A 17,633-nucleotide genomic window follows, 5' to 3' on the forward strand; every position below is an offset into this window, starting at 1 on the left:
CGCCAGTAGCAACTGGGGTCGCTGGAATTTCATAATGGCTGTATGCACACCGCGGCCAATGGCCAGCAAATAATGTTATTGTTTGTATGTGATCACAGCCTGCAGTTTCTTTGTTGAGGTGTAACGATTGTGCCAATCACGGGTCGTGACGATGACCGGTGTCGCGTCAACTGTGGATAGCGTGCTGTGATATCACCTGTGTTGTGTGTTGTGCACTTGCCAACGCGACCAATATGTGATGTTTTGCGATGAAGTTGGATACCGACAAAGTTTGCCCGCTATGTTGTACGTTCGTGAATGTGTCAGTTAACAGCTGGATAACCTCATCTCATCGAGTATTCATGTTCCTAAACAACTCCTGAGCCGTACAAGCAAAATAATCAATCGGATCTCAACCTTGAAGATAAAGGAGCCTTGGCCTATTGGCAGTAAGTTTAGAAGTATCCGGTTGCTGATAATTAATGTGCTTCATACACAGCGCCGGGACAGAGTGGACCGGTTCAAGTTCTGTATGTTTATCACCTGTGCTCACGGAGCTTTCTTCCGGCACTTTTGCTTTTCAGAACGAATCTAGGGCAGCGACTCTCTTCAGTAAAAGTGCATGCAGTTCGTGGCGAGTGAGTTTGTTTTCTAGTGCACATCATAAGCAATTGAATTGAACGGAAAGAGTGTGCGGGGGATTATCAATGTGAAACTAACAAAATGGGACTCGCATCTCAAAAATTTAAATATATACGGTCCAGATATACCTACTTTTACTTGCATTTCAACCAAACTGCAATTTCACTGAACAATTTCGACAGAAAGCGTTGTCGTCCTCTTTTTCGTCATTCAGTTTAGATTTGGTTGCTCTATGGCATTCTATGTTTCTGATTTAGATCAAGTGACGTCTTTATTTTTCAATATTTTTTTATTGCTTTTGCAGAAGGACGGAACCATGAGCATAGTCTAGATATGGAATTGCGCAAGGTGAGGACATTGCCTTTTATTTGCTCTTTATCGGTATTTTTTATTACTACCTGTTCCTATCTTTTTTTGCCTTATGGGCTGAACCTTTATTTTGTTGTGCAGAGTTTACGAAGAAAGGGGGCCGCCAATATAAGGTAAAATTTTTGCTACAACATATTTTCCTTTTTACCAAATAAAATATATGTGAGCTGTAAAGCTGGTGTAAAGTGCAAATTTTTTGTGAAACACAAGACCAGCACTTTGGCCAATAAAGTGCTGCAGATTGGAGGCTCATAATCTGAGCAAAGTTCTTAAGCAATGGTAAGGTGCATGTAGTATAGGTATGTATCGATAATGCAAAAATTAAAATCCTTATGATAAAATTAAAATGAAAATTCCTTGGCCCGACATTTTTTACTCTGTTATTGGACTAATGAATTACAACAGCGATTCAAATCTCCACCCTGAAGGTCCCCTGCAGTTCGAAGGAACAGTTCGGCAGAAGTGATCATGAAAGGTTGGCTATACAAGCTGGAAGGCTCTACCATCAAGCAATGGAAGAAGAGATGGTTTATCCTGTCTGAGTATTGCCTCTTCTACTACAAAGGTATTATACACTATGCGTATCCCACAGAGCTGAGGCTCACTAAGCAGTTTGTCCTAATGTTGGATATACATTTGTGACCTAGAATTCGTCGTGATTTGCAGTTTTCATATTGGTAACATGCCTAAAGGTGTCTGATACTTGAACAGAGAAGATATACCTCCAAAGACTGCTCTAAATGCAGTCCCTAAATACAACTCCCTTGTCTTATGAACAGCACCCCTCAACCTCCCTCATTTTATGCACCCTCGATCAGAGAACAGTGAACATATTTTGGGGGGGTATGAACCTGCTAGGTTTTTTTTTAACCTCAGTTCATGAATCGATTAGGCTGTCAGCAGAGATCAACAAAGCAGCACAAAGATCCGATGACAGAGGACAGGCTGACTATGTATTAGGAAAGGTGATGGAGATTTTTGGGATAAGGACAAGGTTTCTGGTCATTTGCATAGTAAAATTCAGTGCTGAATATTTCATGGCATGCGCTCGTTTTGGCATTTTTAATGACTAGAATGGCTCTCACCGAGGATTGTCTCCCATTCTGCTAACATGTTTTTTTTGTTTTTTTTTTCAAATCCTCTAAGTAAAGAGTTAATTAATGAATATTATGTGATTAGTCATCTTGTAGTTGCATACCTTCTTCAAGAGAATATATGCATGGCCAAATAACTCAACTGCAACAATGACATGTATGCTGCTCTCATAGCCTTTTGATAAAAAATCTGTAAAGGATAAAAAAAGACTCCCTGTATACAGAGTGTCCAACAAGAGGATGTCATTTAATTTTAAAATTAGCTTTCACTACAAAAAAATTTGAAACTACTTGGGATGCACTTATAGAGGTTCTTGCCACACATTACAGCAGTTTGTATCACATATTAATTAGCTAATTTTGTTAGTTGAACTCGCAAATTAGCCAAGCAAAGGTAGCATTTTTGTTCATGAAATTGAAAGCCTCTTGCAGTAACACACTATTCCAATCAATATCGCAAGGTTTTCACATGATTTCTACAATATAATTTGACAGCTGAAAATCCGGCACAGGGCGAAGCACACACATTTGCGGAACTGTTGGCTTCGTCAAAATACCCTTCCTCCTTTATAAGAGGAAAACAAACCATGCCGCAATCACACCTTCCGCCCTTATCAGCGTGTCTGTCGCCAGCCGCCAGTCACTGATAATGACTGGTTGCATAACAAGGCCCGTGGTCGGAATAAAACTGTGTCGCTGTTCCTACTTCGCCACGATAAAGGCAGAGCCAACATTTCCGCAAATGCACATTGCACTGCGCATGTTTCGCCCAGTGACTGATCTTTGGCTGTCATATTTTCGTAGAAATTGGGTGAAGAAAGGCAGGGCTCTGGGATAGTAGGGAGAGGGAAATTTGGGAAGCCTTTTTGATCGCGGAGGGAGGAGCCAGATGTGTCAGCTGTCTGTCCATTGGTGTAATGGAAAAGGAGAGGGAGTTTTTGAGCTCTTTTATAGTACGTGCATCTCATGTCAAATAAATTTGTTTGTGCGCCTTCCGTCTGTGTTGTCCTCGTCTGTTTTTTAGTGCTTTTAATCCGGCATGCAGTACCAACAGGCCCAATTCCACATTTTGAGAAAACTAGCCATAATGTGGCGCAAAAACCTTTATGAGTGCATCCCAGGTAGTTTCATGTCTTTGTGTAGCGAAATCTGTTTTTAAGAATTAAATGACATGCTCTTGTTGGATACCCTGTAGGTGTCTTTATTTTTAATCAGGACAGATTTTTTATGAAAAGGCTGTTAAAGCAACGTCAATTTCGTTTTTGCAGGTGGGTCATAGGGCCAGGCGGACATCCTGTAGGACGGCATATGCAGCTACTGGATGGCTAATTAGCTCAAATTCATTAATTAACTTATTAGTTAGATATTTTCTGGGAAATGTGAGATAGCAGTATTGGAGCCAGTCATTATTCAAATCCATCATCCTTACTAACACCCTGAGAAGTGAACGTACTTCGAGATATAAACTGCCAAATTTCGCTATGCAAATGAGTCGAAACCAGAACTATGCACTACTCGAGCGCAGAAAGAGCGACAGGCAATCCATGTGAGAGGGCCATGTGCTTTGGAGCAATGGAGCAGATTGGAGTAGGCGCTAATCTGTTGACCAGATAGATTGCTCTCTGACCCAGATAAGGCGAAGGTCACGTCACTTCTGCGCTCAAAAAGCGCATAGTTCTGGTTTTGGCTGATTAGCGTAGCGCAATTTGACATTGAATTTGAAATTTATATATCTCAAAGTACGTTCACTGTACAGGGTGCTTAAAAAGGACAGTGGATTTGAACAATGACTGGCTCCAATACTGCTATCTCGCATTTCCCAGAAAACATTTAATTAATGGGTCAATTAATAAATTTTAGCTAATTAGCCATCCAGTAATTGCATACACTGTCCTACAGGATGTCCGCATGGCCGTATGACCAACCTGCAAAAGTGAAATTCATGTTGTTCTAATAACCCTTTTATAAAAAATCAGTCCTGATTTTAAAAAAAAAACTGTATACAGGTGAAGGAGCCAGGGAAAAAAACTCCCAATTGAAGGCTCCTCTATAATGAACACACAAGGATATCAGAGAGCAATCAGATTAGTATGAACTTCAGTGAAAACACAGCAAAAAGTTTATGAAAGACGTAATCATACTGTCATACAAAACAATTCTTCCATCATGCTGACCAATTATCCTGTTCTTGCACCCCATGTAGGACCAGATGAGGAAAAATGTCTAGGTTCCATCCTACTGCCAAGCTACAAAATCCGGCCTTGCACTGGAGAAGACAAAGTTTCACACAAACATGCATTTGTGGTAAGAAACTTTTGTACAAATCACAAGCACGACTGTTCCTTCTTGTTTTACTTGAGGCTGCAATTGCGGTAGGTCTAAACTCCATTAAGTTCCATTTGTGTTGTTATGTCCTACATCTGCAGGCCGAACACCAGAACACGAAGAGCTACTACTTTGCTGCCGAGAATAGTACCAGTATGTGCCAATGGATGAACGCAATGTGCCTTGCTTCTCTCATGCAGCGAGAACCACAACAAGGGTAAGAATGACACCATTTACACTCTCTAACGTAAGTGTGCCAGATGTCTATTAGCTGCCTGTTGCGAAGGATAATAATGCTGAAGGTGTCACAGAGGATCTAATTCAAATATTGCGACCTCCAATATCATATAAAATGCATCCATATGTCGAAGAAAGTCATGGCAAAGGTGATGTGATACAACAATCAGATGTGGGCATTTGAACGAATGGAGATTCTCCTTGAGTACTTCTTGATACTACTTATTGAGTACAGAATCGCGGAGGACTAAGTTTTTGCGAGTTTTGTGATTTTTTAGTTAAGTGTGATGCTATAGACTCAAGAACGTCAAATATGGAGCTTGACGAGGAGTCACGGCGTTGTCCTTGAAGCAGCTTGAGTTCTGCAGAAACTGAGATCAAGTGTTCTGAGGCTGCAACACACAAATAGAAGACTACAACACAACCCTCGGGGTGCCCAAGTACATGAACGATTGGAATCGTTGAAAAGGCCAGATAGCAGCAGGAAGCTGAGATGTTTGCGATGTCATGAGGAGATGAGCGGGATAGTGCGTCTTTGTCTCAGTGTTTGTGACTCACTTTGTAGATGGCATCATAGTCCTACCCTGCATCAGGAGAGCCCATCGAGCCAGTTTCCCAAATTGTGCCTTGATGTTTGCTATCCAATGGAGGGCATGGTAGTTTGTGACTATATGTCATATAACGTGTTTGTCAGATGCCACAGTTATGTCAACAGTAAGATGAACTCAATAAATAGAAGTTGTCACCTTCATCACATGCAGCATCTCCCTCTACAGGAGACAACTTGCTAATGTTTTTCTAGTATTATCAAAATATCCATCAGAGACCATGTGTCAATTTTTCCTCAGCTAAGGTTTCTGAGAATGAGTAGTCTGACACAGTCTGTGTTGCTGTCTTGGACCAGGTACCATGATATAGTCTTTCTTCTTCCTTGTTCATTTTCAGGATTGCATATGATATTATCAATATTATTGCCATAATTTTCTGTGCATAACGCACCTGTAATGCAGCAGAATTTGGCCTCCTGGCCCCTCCTGCACGTTATGCACCAGTGCCCGCTATTTGTGGTATTGTCGTTTGCTGCACCAAATCTTTGATTCATAGGTCGCGGGTTCAAACCCAGCCGAGGACGCCAGCAACTTGGTTTCAAGGTACAAGTTGCTTAGATACCTAGTCTTCTGTGATGGACATGAAATACGGTGTGCCGAGCGCTGAGATTTCATCGCACGATAAAATGTGGCATTCTTTCTTATCACGAGCTATTATCATGTGATGTCGACGTGATGTTTCCTTGTTATCCCAGCTTGTGAAATTGGCCAAGCTTGTGCGTGTTATATATATACGTATGTTACTTTAACAGTCTAATTTTCGGTTTGTGCACATTATCCGTGATGCCAGAAATTACGGCAATTGATTAATAAAGGTTACTTAATTTTGATGCATTATTCAGTGTTCCATTGGTTAGATTCCTAAGTGGCCACTTCAGCCAGTGCCACCTAGATAACAGAAGGCCTCAGCACTCTTTCAATAACGTCATGCACCTGGACTGGCTATCATACGTTTTCAGTGAGGAAACTTTTCTCTTCTTCACTCTTTCGGGGACGTCACATCTATCTATCGCCAACAGCGACAGGAGTAAGACAGATATCCCACATTGGACACGCTCCGATCTAACCCTGGGAACGAGGCTTAGACGGAAGTGAGCACAGTCTCGAACAACTGCGGAAGGGAGGTCCGATATGGGAATTTTGCAATTTCGACAGAGACAGTGGGGCCAGGTGCCCGACGTCAAATGAAATATGTAGTGCGCAGGCCTTCCGTTAACTAGGCGGCACTGCTTCACCCCTACGGTGACTAGCGATATGGTCTCCCATTTCATTCTATGCCTCATTCTGCGAAATGGCTCCCCGACTTTCCAGTGTGGAGCAGTGCCCTCAACCGCAGCATGAAAATTTCCCGCCGAGCTACGAAGGCATTCATCCTTTCCGTCCTCATCCAGCTCAGTATCACCACCATCATCCTCCACAGCCCCATCCCAGCGCTCATTATCAACCGAACGAACCACCCTACGACGCCAACGATTACAATGCTGCTGAGAATGACTTCCTGCTCAGTGGGGAACAGTATCCCTGTTCGTACACTCAGAGTCCCATCTACGACAGCCGACCGAACAAAGGACCCGTCTACGCCAACGCGCCACCGAAGCCTCGCCGGCACGGAACAGCGTCGCCTACAAGCGACCCATACGGTTTCGAACCCCCCATGGGAGCAGAAGCCAGGATACCACACAGTCCAGCCCACCCGTACGGCGCGTCGGATTTGCCAGTGGGTGCCGCCGACCCGAGATGTCACTACGGCGATCCGCTTGGAAAAGGACCTTTGTTTCGACCACGCTCTGCAGACTTCTTGGAGAGGAGCGACAATGGCAGGGAGTCTCGCATGCGCCGAGTGTCGCAGGGCAAGCCGAGACCAAAGTCAAGCATGGCTCACTATGACTGGCAGGGCGAAGATGAAGATGATGAAGACGTGTGGGCTGGATACGTCGAAGGTCGAGAAGAAGGGCAGCGACGTGCGAGCAGTGACTCGCGACCGACACCTGCCGATGGCGGAGGACGGGTGGCCGGCGCGAGGACTGCGCTAGCACAGTCGTCGCTTGGTTCTTCTCTTGGGAGTGTGCAATCCAAGAAGACTCCTCATGTGAGTTGGCACTTTCATTTTTTACGAACCATTATTCCCTAGGATTACAGCATTGGCGTAGACTAGAGTATTGCACTTATTCAGCATCACATCATGGTGGGGCCCTACTTGCAGCCCATCATATCATAACTCTGAAGTTTTTCGGGAATTTTTTTTTTTTTGTCCAAATCCGGGCAGTAAAAATCGGAAAATCAACATGCGCTCTAAAGTCACGCGAACTCGGGTGGAAGAACTACCAGTAAGCTAGACTAGGTCTATGCGCGTGACCTTGAGGCACCAGAGAGTGTTATCTCAATCTTCACTAGATGGAGCAGTAGGGGGACGACAGAAGTGGGAACCAGTGGGGAGTGGGGAACGAGATTGGTGGGAACCAATCTCGTCGGTCCCACTCCACACCAGTCTTGGTCCTTTGTGCTACCCACGTGGATTCGTTTTGGCACGCGCCAAGCGTGGTTCACTGGAGAGCACCTAGGATACGACGCGTATGTGAAAAAGGTTCATTGCGTTTGCTGCCAAAGAAGCTAGTGTGCATTCCTACAGCCGTTTCAGTTAGGGCAATGTGACGGGTAAAAATCTGGTTTCACCCTAAAGAGGCAACCATCAATTCGAGGTGCAAATTCGGGGAAGAAGCAGGTTAAACCCTAAACCACAGGCTCTAGTAATAACCCATTTTTCATGCGGACACTGGAAACTCGAGGGGCTGTGCACGGGGATTGACTAATCTCTTTCGGAAGGACATGCTTGGGCATCCTGACAGGTTCATTCCAGACGGATTGTATTTATTGCAACAAGAGTTTGCAGGCAGTTTTGGTTTCAAGCTGGGCAATCAAAATTGTGGTAGGCAACATAAGTATTGTTACCCTTTTCTTCATATAAGGGGCACTATGTAGTACCTAGTAAGAAAAGACATGCTCTCCATCGTAGAAAGAAGAGTCAATGAAGCGCCTGCTTGAATGGAAACAACGCATGCTACAATCTCCACTGCGAAAGAAGCACCAGGGTCAGGGTGCCATACCTCCAGACATGTACAGCAGCATGGCAAAAAGACCAGTCTCCTCGCTTGGCCTTGGCTCCAGCCATCCCCCTGAGCGACCCCCACTGCCAAGGGAATACCAGATGAAGCTCCTGAAGGATGCAGAGACACAAGAAAGCCGCGTGGCCGTGCTGCAGCAGCAAAATTTGAACACCCCACTACCAGATAGGCAGGACCTGAGAGCTCCACCCGGGCCGGATTTAATACGTGAGTCCTCTCGTACTTTCGTAGGATAAATTCTCTGAGTGCCCCTCTGGTGTTCCATCTGCTAACTTGTAGCTTTGTACTGTCGAACAAGGTGCAGAACTTTTTTTTTTTTTTTTTTGTACAGCAGGTGCACAAGAAATTTACTGTATTTAGAAAATTGTAAGATGAACAATAATGGGTTGGATTTAATGGCAAAAACTAAAAATGCATAAAACATGCATCGTATGTAGCCAGATAAATATAGCAATTTTTATACTTATTATTAATTAACCTAATCTTACTTACTTGCGCACAATAAAAAGTAGAATCATCATCATTATTAACTTACACTGCCCGAGTGCTGCAGCGTGTACAGTAAGGACTTGCATGCAAACTAGCTGTTAACCATATGCTGCCCTGCCGGAGAACATGTTCACCAGTCAGAATGTTCTGGTGATTCTGCCTGCATAGAGCAGTCCTCTGGTCCTATAGTTGGTACAGCAACAAGAATACCAATGAGTCCTGTCATTCTGTCTTATTTTTTCTGTATAATTTGTATTTTGTTTTAATGCTTGTTTCTGGTGTGTTTTAATGCTAAGTTTCTTTCGTTTCTCTTCTTTCTTTTGTTTCTCCCACCCCTTCTGAAACTTAAGAACACGCAAAAATATCTCCCACCAAGCCCTCCGCAACTGAGTCGCCAGACTACGTCAACCTTCGCAACCTCCACTATCCCCCATCAAACAGCAGGAGGGGGCACGACTTTCAAGAAACTGTGTTCGCAAACCACACACCCAGCTTCCAACAACCTGATCGACCGTACTGCATCAGCCCTCATCAGCCTCCAGCATCCACGGTACAGTACGTTCCAAGGAACAGCCGCCAATACGAAGACCATGCCACAGACAACAGCGCCCAGAGGGCTACATACCAGAACGTGATGAGGCCAAGGTCTGCTCCGTATTACAAGGATTCTGACGGATTCCCCGACGTTCCGCCCATTCAGTCTTCCACTCCAACAGAAGCAGCCCAAGCGCGGACACGTTGTTTCAGTCCCGGAGTAGAAGGCAATAGTGAAAGGTGGCAGCAAAAGGCTGATCCTGTCTACGCGAGTCAAAGACAGGCGGGGACACAGTGTTACCCCGGTCCAGTTCCTCTAGTTAATAAAGGAAAGCCAAAACAAACCGAGTCAAAGTCGCAGTACAGTCGTTACATGCAAGAGGCAGACATGGCTTACAGCACAAAGGCGCCTACTGGCGACGCAGCAGGTCAGCAAGGTTTGTCGAGAGACAACTTGCATGCTCAACGTGTGAAAGTAACTAGGCAGTCCTTAAGTAGAACAGAAAGTGATAGGTCGTGTTCGGATTCAAAGCCGACTTATTTGGCAGACGAGGGCACTAGTCCAGTCATTAATTCACCATCGCTACGTAAAGATGTAGATTCGCCAAGCGAGACGAGCTCCGACGTGTTTGCCATACAGAAGGAAGACTACTACAGGGCATCCCAGTTATTCTACTCGAAGCAGCCATTGTCAAAAGGCTTGCTCGCAACGGTATCGGATACGAGTGCAGAAAGTTATCAAGTGGAAACTTTCGATAGCCGCTACAGGAGAAACTGCAACACCCCCAAGAGTCCAGAATGGGAATTGGACAAGGATATTGGACTTCCAGTGCCCGACAATTTAGACTTGTCTTTCCAGTCAACGAGCAACAATTCTGTTTTTGAAGCTCCGTGCGAAACCCCGGGGGACCAGAGCCCAGAGTTCTTTCAAGGCACCTTACGGCCGAGTAGAACCTACGTGAGAGATCGGCAGAGCTCTAAAGAAGACACATTAAACGGCGGAGCTTCGAACGGCACTAGGGTGAACGTGGCGACGTCTAAACAGAAACCGCTTACGGAAGTTTGCTTCGAAGAGATGCGCTCCACGATACAAAAGAAAAAAGAAGCCCCTCCTCCCAACATAGTTCAGGATAGAATAAAATGCTTCGAACCTAAGGAAGGCTCGAACGTGGCTGAGAGTCCAAAAGAAGCCGTGGAAGGAAAGAAATGTCCAGGAGACTCCGACAATCCAACGCCGGAACCGGAGGAGAGTGAAGATTCGGACTCCAGTTGCGACGTAGCCACATTAAAATCTATGCACGAGAGCCAGTCGCACAGCACTTCTGTCCTGTCGGACTTGCGCAAGACGGCAGACACAAAGAAAGATGACGTCTCGCATATCCCATCCCTGGACGTCGTGCCGACTGCCCCCAAAGTACCCACGGGTACCTCGAGCAACGCACTTCATGTACCCAAGAGCTCGGAAGCGCACTACGTCCCTATGGGAGGATGGTTGGCTAAAGATGCAGACTACGTAACCATGAGCATCGATTCGAGCGCAGACTCTAAGGCCAGCGAGCCAGTGTACAATGAACCAATGGTACCCGTTCCTAGCTTTGTGCATGACGCGTTCAGTAAGTTGAGTTCTGCCACAAGACAGAAATCAAAGGACATCTCAGGAAGCAGCAGTGATTGTTCAACCGAGAACATCTATGAGCGGGTGCGGCAGGGCTCATTGGCAGAGACTTCTCCCAAGACGGCACTGGCACTGTCGGCAGACAGAGAAAGCTCAGCAAAGGTTGAAGAGGTCCCCGTTTACGAAGAGCCATATGCGCTGGTCAATGCATCCGCTGGTAATGGAGTCCTAGGAAATGCTGATGCGCGATTTGGAATCTTTGGAACAGAAAATCACACCACGAAGCTACCAACAAAGAAACCTTTTCCTGACCTTCTCCACCACGAGGAAGTAAAGGACTCTGGCGCGTCCGATGCGGATGATGAAGCGAGTCGTGCCGATTTTGATACTGCACCATCTTCACTGCCAAGTTATCAAAAAGAAGTGCTCAGCGAACACCTGCTCAGCAGTGGCGAGGCACTGTCTCAGCCCTTGGGTCTCATATCGCAACAGTCATACTCTCCAGTGTATGCTACACAGACAACAAAGTACACTCTACATCGAGAACGGCTTCAGAAGCAGGAGACAGTCCTGGGGATGACGGGCGGGAAAGAAGTTAATACGGTTCCGAGCCGGCTCACAGACGGCGCTGTGCCGACACAGTCGAGTGTGTCTCCCGCTAAAGCTTCCAAGATGGGCGTAAACCTTCACAGCAAGAAGCCAGAGATGCCGACGAGCATTGGACTGCTGAGAACCATGGAGTGCGACACTAGTTCCAGTGACCCGGGTTCATTGCTTTGTGGGCCAAAAGGAGCCAGCAAAGTTCCAGAGGGATCAGCACGACCACGAGGAACACCCGAAACTCTTTCGCAAGTGTCGTCACCACTGCTCTCAACCGCACCTGACGTGCTGCCCTCCGAAGTTAGAACTGTCGTATCTGAATGTAACAGTAAAAAGTCGCCCAATTGTGCCCCATATTATTACTCGGATATCTTTGGAGAAAAGCTGGGACAAGGCGCAAACGTAAGGCAACCCGGCCAACACATGCGCATCACACCAAACATGCTGAATAACATCCGGGAGATGAGGATGAACTCGCCAACTCCAAGAGGTGATGTCGGTCGTCGAGTAAACGACATCTCAATCTCGGCACCGAATGGACTCAACACGAGTCACATCAGAACGCGCTCAGAGCCAGAACCCATGACAGCCGAGTTTGAGAACACCATCCGCGGCTTGCTCAATCCTTCGGATACCCGAAAATTTTCAGATGCGGAGAAGAACAAGTACATCGCAGGTCACACACTGGAGAAGACATCGCATATGGCACATTCTGTGCTGTCTGGTATGCGCAAGCAGCGTTGCGACGATAGGAAACTTGATGACACGAGTCAGCCAAGCAACATGCTGCCGAGGCGACTCTCCAGGTCTTTGGAAGACGTCATCGATGTGCAGGGGAGCACGCCACGAAGCAAGACACCTCTCGTCGGAGCTTCAGATGCCTACGATGAGCCCTATTACGAGAACGTCGGGTTTGCATCTGCGAGTAAGCCGCAAGCTCCAAGGTGTTCTGCTGGGCCACAAGCATCGGCGGCAAAGCACAGTGTGTACGACGGGGAAGACCTCTGCGGAGAAATTGCTGTTGGCAGCATAGTGAAGAATCTTTTCGGGAACAGCGTAGATTTTTTAGGGGTACCTCCGACCAGTTCTTCGGTGACAAACCTTTACGGAGGGCTCGGTCATCTCCAACAGAGAAGTGACGTGACAGCCATCAGTTCAGGTTTGGCAGCGGTTGATCTTGGTCAGAGTGATCGGGATGCTAATGCAGGCCTACATGCCACTTCAGGTAATGAAAAAATATATCCTTATTTTTTGTTACTTGTTTGTTTCTGTTGAATGGCTATACGTACTATGATATAGTCAGCATACCCCTGAAGACATCCCAAGCAGCACAACATCTTGGCCCAATATTTGCAATGTCGGTCCAATATTGAGCCAATATCACCAATATTGGGCCAAGATGTTGGGATGGGATGGGGATGAAAAAGAGACATACGACGACATAGGGCAAACGTGTTGTACATTGCTTTGCTTTGCTTTCCCCCCCTGTCTGCAGCCCAAAATCACGCATGTGCTGCCTATATCAGGTTGACATTGGCCATCTTTCACGCTCGTTTTATGTTCAATGGCTGTGCTATCTTCTGCCTGCTGCTTTTGTTCCTGTTTCTTCAATCATTATACTATATTAGCATTTCAAGTCAAGTTATTTTCTGGTAAAAAGTATGGCTTTGCACATTTAACGAATTATGTAGAATTTTGAATGAACCAACATCAGCCTACAGAGGTCTACTGTCCTTGTTGACGCTTCCATGAGTAGTGTGTTGTTTTGCTTGTACATTGTATTTTCTGCTTTAACATAATACGTTCGACATGACAGGCATACAGAAAGCGCTGAACAGCTTCACAAAGGAACAAGACCATGGCATACACAATTACAGCAATGATAGTCTTCATTCTTACAGCTCAGAGTGCCAGTTAGATGCTGTGAGTAGATGCTGTTGCATTTAATGTGCGACGCATCTAAATATGTGGGAATTTTTCCTGCAGCACAATGTGTTTGAGACGGAGATGTCTTCCTCTTCCCCAAGCACGGGACTTAGTCACAGTTTTTCGGCAGGCGATTTACTTGGCAAAAGTGTGAGTAATGCTCCATTTGTGTGTGTGTGCTTATTTCCATTTAGGTGGAACTCTGCTCATAAGTCAATATTTCTTGTTTCATGCACAATTGCTTTTGTTGTGCTTGTCATCACAATGTCACATGGATTCACTTGAGAAAGGCATATTGTGGGCACAATACACAGCACTGAAACAAACCCCACCCACAGGACATTTGCTGTCCTGCCACTCTGATGATATCAGCAGAATAGCAGCACCACTCAGGTGGAGTGCATACTGTTCTGTTGGGAGTATGACATCACACACACAGGCTTTCATCAGAGCGAATATCTATTTGGAAATGCAGCGAACCTATAAATGCAAAATCCATCTAAAATTCTTCTGATGGTTGGAATCTCAAAGAAGCTCGCCTCAGGTATTCTTGTAGGAAACACATTTCGTATGAAAAGTATTAAATCAGTTGTGTGTTACCGAAGGGCGAGCAGAGTTCCTCATAAGGACACCAACTTTTAAAAATGTGGGTGATTACGATTCTCGATTGTTTTATATGTAGTTAATGGGCCTTTACGGCAATTTCAGCACGAAGAGCTCGTTTTGCTCCTGATTCAACTCCGGAGGAATCACAACAACCTAACTACCGCAAAAGTTCGTTGCGAAATGGAGCTTCGAACACTCAAAGAGAACATTGTGCATAGGTGGGAGCCCTTCTGAGATGTCAGCTTAACACGCCATAGTAAAATGCCGTCCATTTCTATGCAGCGACTCGAAACACAGCGCAACTGACGTTCAGAGACTCGTCAGCGTTCAGCGGAAGCTGAACGAGCTGAACAAGAACCTCCAGCTCACTCAACCGCTTATAAACTTGGTCGAGAACATGGTGAAGCTCGGAAGCCTCTACAACATTGCCAGCTCTGCCAATCTCGTAAGTCATGACTCCAGAATTACGTCTACTGTAGAAGTGGTTAAATTTGTGGGCTCAATAATTCGCGAGTGTGTGAGGAGCCGAGATCAGGCAACTATTCGCAGTACCGCGGTGCGTCAGCCCTTCTGACAGAGGGGGCTGCAGTTAGGGGGTCCTTACTTGGCTGGTATCTGGGTCATTGCCCTGTCTCTCGTCATTCTTGTCACCGCGTCGAGCAGGTACGATTGGCACTCGATAGTGATGCGGCAACTTTTACAAAGGCCTATTCCTCATGGCAGCATGCTTAAACCCATACATGCTCGCTGGATGATCCAGGCTTACAGTGAACTGGAATCTCGACACGCGGACATGCGCCCTGGATTCGTGAAGGCTGGTCCACTGTCTCCACTTGCAGCGGAGTAGAACTGAACACTTTGTGAGGCAATACAGTGTAATAGCGTATGAAAATGCGTACATAAAATCGCGCCTCAGCGTACTGGGTCAAATTTCTTACATCTTTCGTTTGTGTATTTTTCTGTCATTGGTTCGAATATTTTACGGAACTTTAAATTTGTGATGAAAAGAGCGCACGTGAATTTCGCAAAAATTACTACTTACACAATATATATATTTTTTCTGATGCATGTTGTTGTGTTGGAATAGGCTGAAGTCCAGGACAGTGGATATGCCAACAATGGTGGTAACAGCATTGGTAGAGAGACTGCTGAGATACAACGGGCAACCATTGAGAAAGAAATTGAAACCATCAGGAACATGCTGGCCGGGGGCATTACTGTAAGTGACCCAAGCATTTACTTTCTATGCACACAGTGGAGTGGCCTGTGAATAGTACAAATAAAACAAAGGTTGCTGCCGTGAATACTGCAAGTGTAAATACGTGAATATAGCGTGAATACGTGTAAATACTGCAAGGTGAAGTGCCCCCAATCGTCATTCGTATAAGGGTAATATTAGATTGTATTATTAAGTGTATTTATTCACAGGTACGTACGTTAACCTATTCTGTTCGCCTGCGTTAGTGGTTGTGTGTCACCTCCTTCACCTTCTGCTGCTTTGCGATTCTTGACATCTCACTTCACGCTCAAGATGAAGTGTGTACAACAGATTCTAGAGTATGATGTGCAGTGATTTATCCAGACAACCCCTGCATCCCCCTAACACCCCCCCAAATGTTCAGTGACACCCCCTAACTTTTTCACCAGTGTACCCCCTACAGGAGGTGCCCTTGCGATTTCAGCTCTAGACACGTGTCGGTAATGATATGTTAAGCAGTAATGACGTAACTATACTATAATGACCGCCCCCATTTTTTCAACACCCCTCCGTGCTTGGGATTCTGGATAAACCACTGATGATGCATTTGGTGAAAAACCTCCGCCTTTGTACTCAAACAAACAACTCTAGTCATGGCAGTAGTGGAGAAAATTTGAAATCGCAGTACGCCGACAACTCTTAAAACCTTTTGTCTCGGCACCACTATGCCTTCTTCTTACACTGCCATCCATTTTGTTTAGCCTGGTGGGCCATCAAAGGAGGATCTTGAAGTGGAACTGCGAAGGCTACAGACCCTCGTGGATGAACTGCTGCACAGAAAGCGGGGGCTCAACTTCCCGCCCATTGCAGACGACACTGGGAAGCCCTCCAAGCCCACGCAGGTCAACCTTTCCTCTACAGGTGAGCATCAACACCAGAGCATCGATTTGTTATCGATACTTATGGCTAGTCTGCAGTAGTAACTAAGTTACGGGCAACTTGTCACTGTAACGATATTCCTAAACAACCTAACAGCTCCAGTCACAAAGGAATATCTCCACCAGTGGATAATGTAGTTCACACATTGAGAGTGGGGCATAACAAGCATGTGATGTAATTGAACCTCTGTATGCAAAAGGGGGATACGGTACGCTCTTAAAAATAAACTTCACCGCATAGCACGCTCCTAGCCAACCATCATCTCGAGTGGCATTGTTCTCTCCCCTGATTTGCAGAAAACGGGAGGCGTGCACCTTTTTGTTACACTTATGCAGAAATGTTAATTGTCACAAAAAGGCGTACACCCCGCACTTTCCACAAATCGGGAGTGGTAGAGGCTTAACTCTGTACAATGGTTGGCTTTTAGCGTGCTGTGTGGTGAAATTCATTTTTAAGAGTGTAAGTCCTAAAATCCCAAACCGAGAATATTTTGTGAAGTAATTGCAGCTGGGTTTCCTTGAATAATACAAATGCAAAATGTGTAAGACATATGTATGTGTCTAGTCTACATGCATGTCCAGCGTGAGCGCCAAACTGTTCAATCAGCCTCATCGTCATTGTCATAAGCAAGCAGTGGTGCCGCAACTTGGCACTCCTTTAGCCATCAATGTGAAATTGGTATTTTAACGTGCCATAGGTAACCTCTCGATGCATTCATATACAGTATGTGAGTACACCATGTCAATACACCATGTTTGTGTACTTGCAGCCGCGTCAGGTCGGAAGAAGCACGAGAGGACGTACTACGAAACTGATCTCGATTCTGGCATTACAAATGATGTTGCCACAGATGTGCTGACCTGTCATGCAGCAGAAGCATCATACGTAAGTTTTTTTGTTTTGTTTTTTCCATTAACAGTTAAAAGGATAAAGTGACAGATAGGAAATCATGCTAGGATTTAGCGTAATTTGCACCAATGGTAACATGCCATGGCATCTCAATTGATGTGAGCACATATGTGACTTCAGGGATGGAGCTGTGATCTGCATGCTATGTCAGAGCACTCGAGAGAGTCCCAAAAGAAATGGTTCTCTCTCCCTCTGGAGCTTGTGACCACATTGTTCAGAATTCCATATTCGCATGGGTTCTGCCCCATAGAGTTAAAAAAATTGCCGCCTCCTTTCCTGTCAGAGTTGTTTTCTACTATCCTCATAAACATTCTAAGCTGGTTCCAGATGTTAATCGTCCACGCTCCCCTTGCTCCTGCGAGGTCAAACATAGAAAGAGGTATGTTCCCTGTTTAAGAAACATTATATTCTTCGCCTTTGTCCTGTGGTAAACGGTATATT

General features: G+C 45.5%; 1 protein-coding gene across 2 annotated transcripts in view; it reads left to right on the plus strand.

Annotated features, from left to right (window-relative positions):
• LOC135394084 (uncharacterized) overlaps positions 1 to 17,633 on the plus strand; it is a 27,262-nt gene continuing 9,629 nt past the window's right edge. For both annotated transcript variants that reach the window (XM_064624569.1, XM_064624570.1), the window contains exons 1-17: positions 1 to 428; positions 564 to 617; positions 926 to 969; positions 1,072 to 1,103; positions 1,419 to 1,555; positions 4,288 to 4,388; positions 4,511 to 4,626; positions 6,566 to 7,343; positions 8,268 to 8,583; positions 9,216 to 12,839; positions 13,431 to 13,537; positions 13,601 to 13,690; positions 14,249 to 14,364; positions 14,429 to 14,591; positions 15,234 to 15,365; positions 16,106 to 16,265; positions 17,053 to 17,168. In XM_064624569.1, coding sequence (XP_064480639.1) covers positions 602 to 617; positions 926 to 969; positions 1,072 to 1,103; positions 1,419 to 1,555; positions 4,288 to 4,388; positions 4,511 to 4,626; positions 6,566 to 7,343; positions 8,268 to 8,583; positions 9,216 to 12,839; positions 13,431 to 13,537; positions 13,601 to 13,690; positions 14,249 to 14,364; positions 14,429 to 14,591; positions 15,234 to 15,365; positions 16,106 to 16,265; positions 17,053 to 17,168 — 6,048 coding nt within the window. In that variant the 5' untranslated portion in view covers positions 1 to 428; positions 564 to 601. The remainder of the gene's footprint in view (positions 429 to 563; positions 618 to 925; positions 970 to 1,071; positions 1,104 to 1,418; positions 1,556 to 4,287; positions 4,389 to 4,510; positions 4,627 to 6,565; positions 7,344 to 8,267; positions 8,584 to 9,215; positions 12,840 to 13,430; positions 13,538 to 13,600; positions 13,691 to 14,248; positions 14,365 to 14,428; positions 14,592 to 15,233; positions 15,366 to 16,105; positions 16,266 to 17,052; positions 17,169 to 17,633) is intronic.

This window comes from Ornithodoros turicata, chromosome 5 (genome assembly GCF_037126465.1).
Source record: "Ornithodoros turicata isolate Travis chromosome 5, ASM3712646v1, whole genome shotgun sequence".
Taxonomy (NCBI): domain Eukaryota; kingdom Metazoa; phylum Arthropoda; class Arachnida; order Ixodida; family Argasidae; genus Ornithodoros; species Ornithodoros turicata.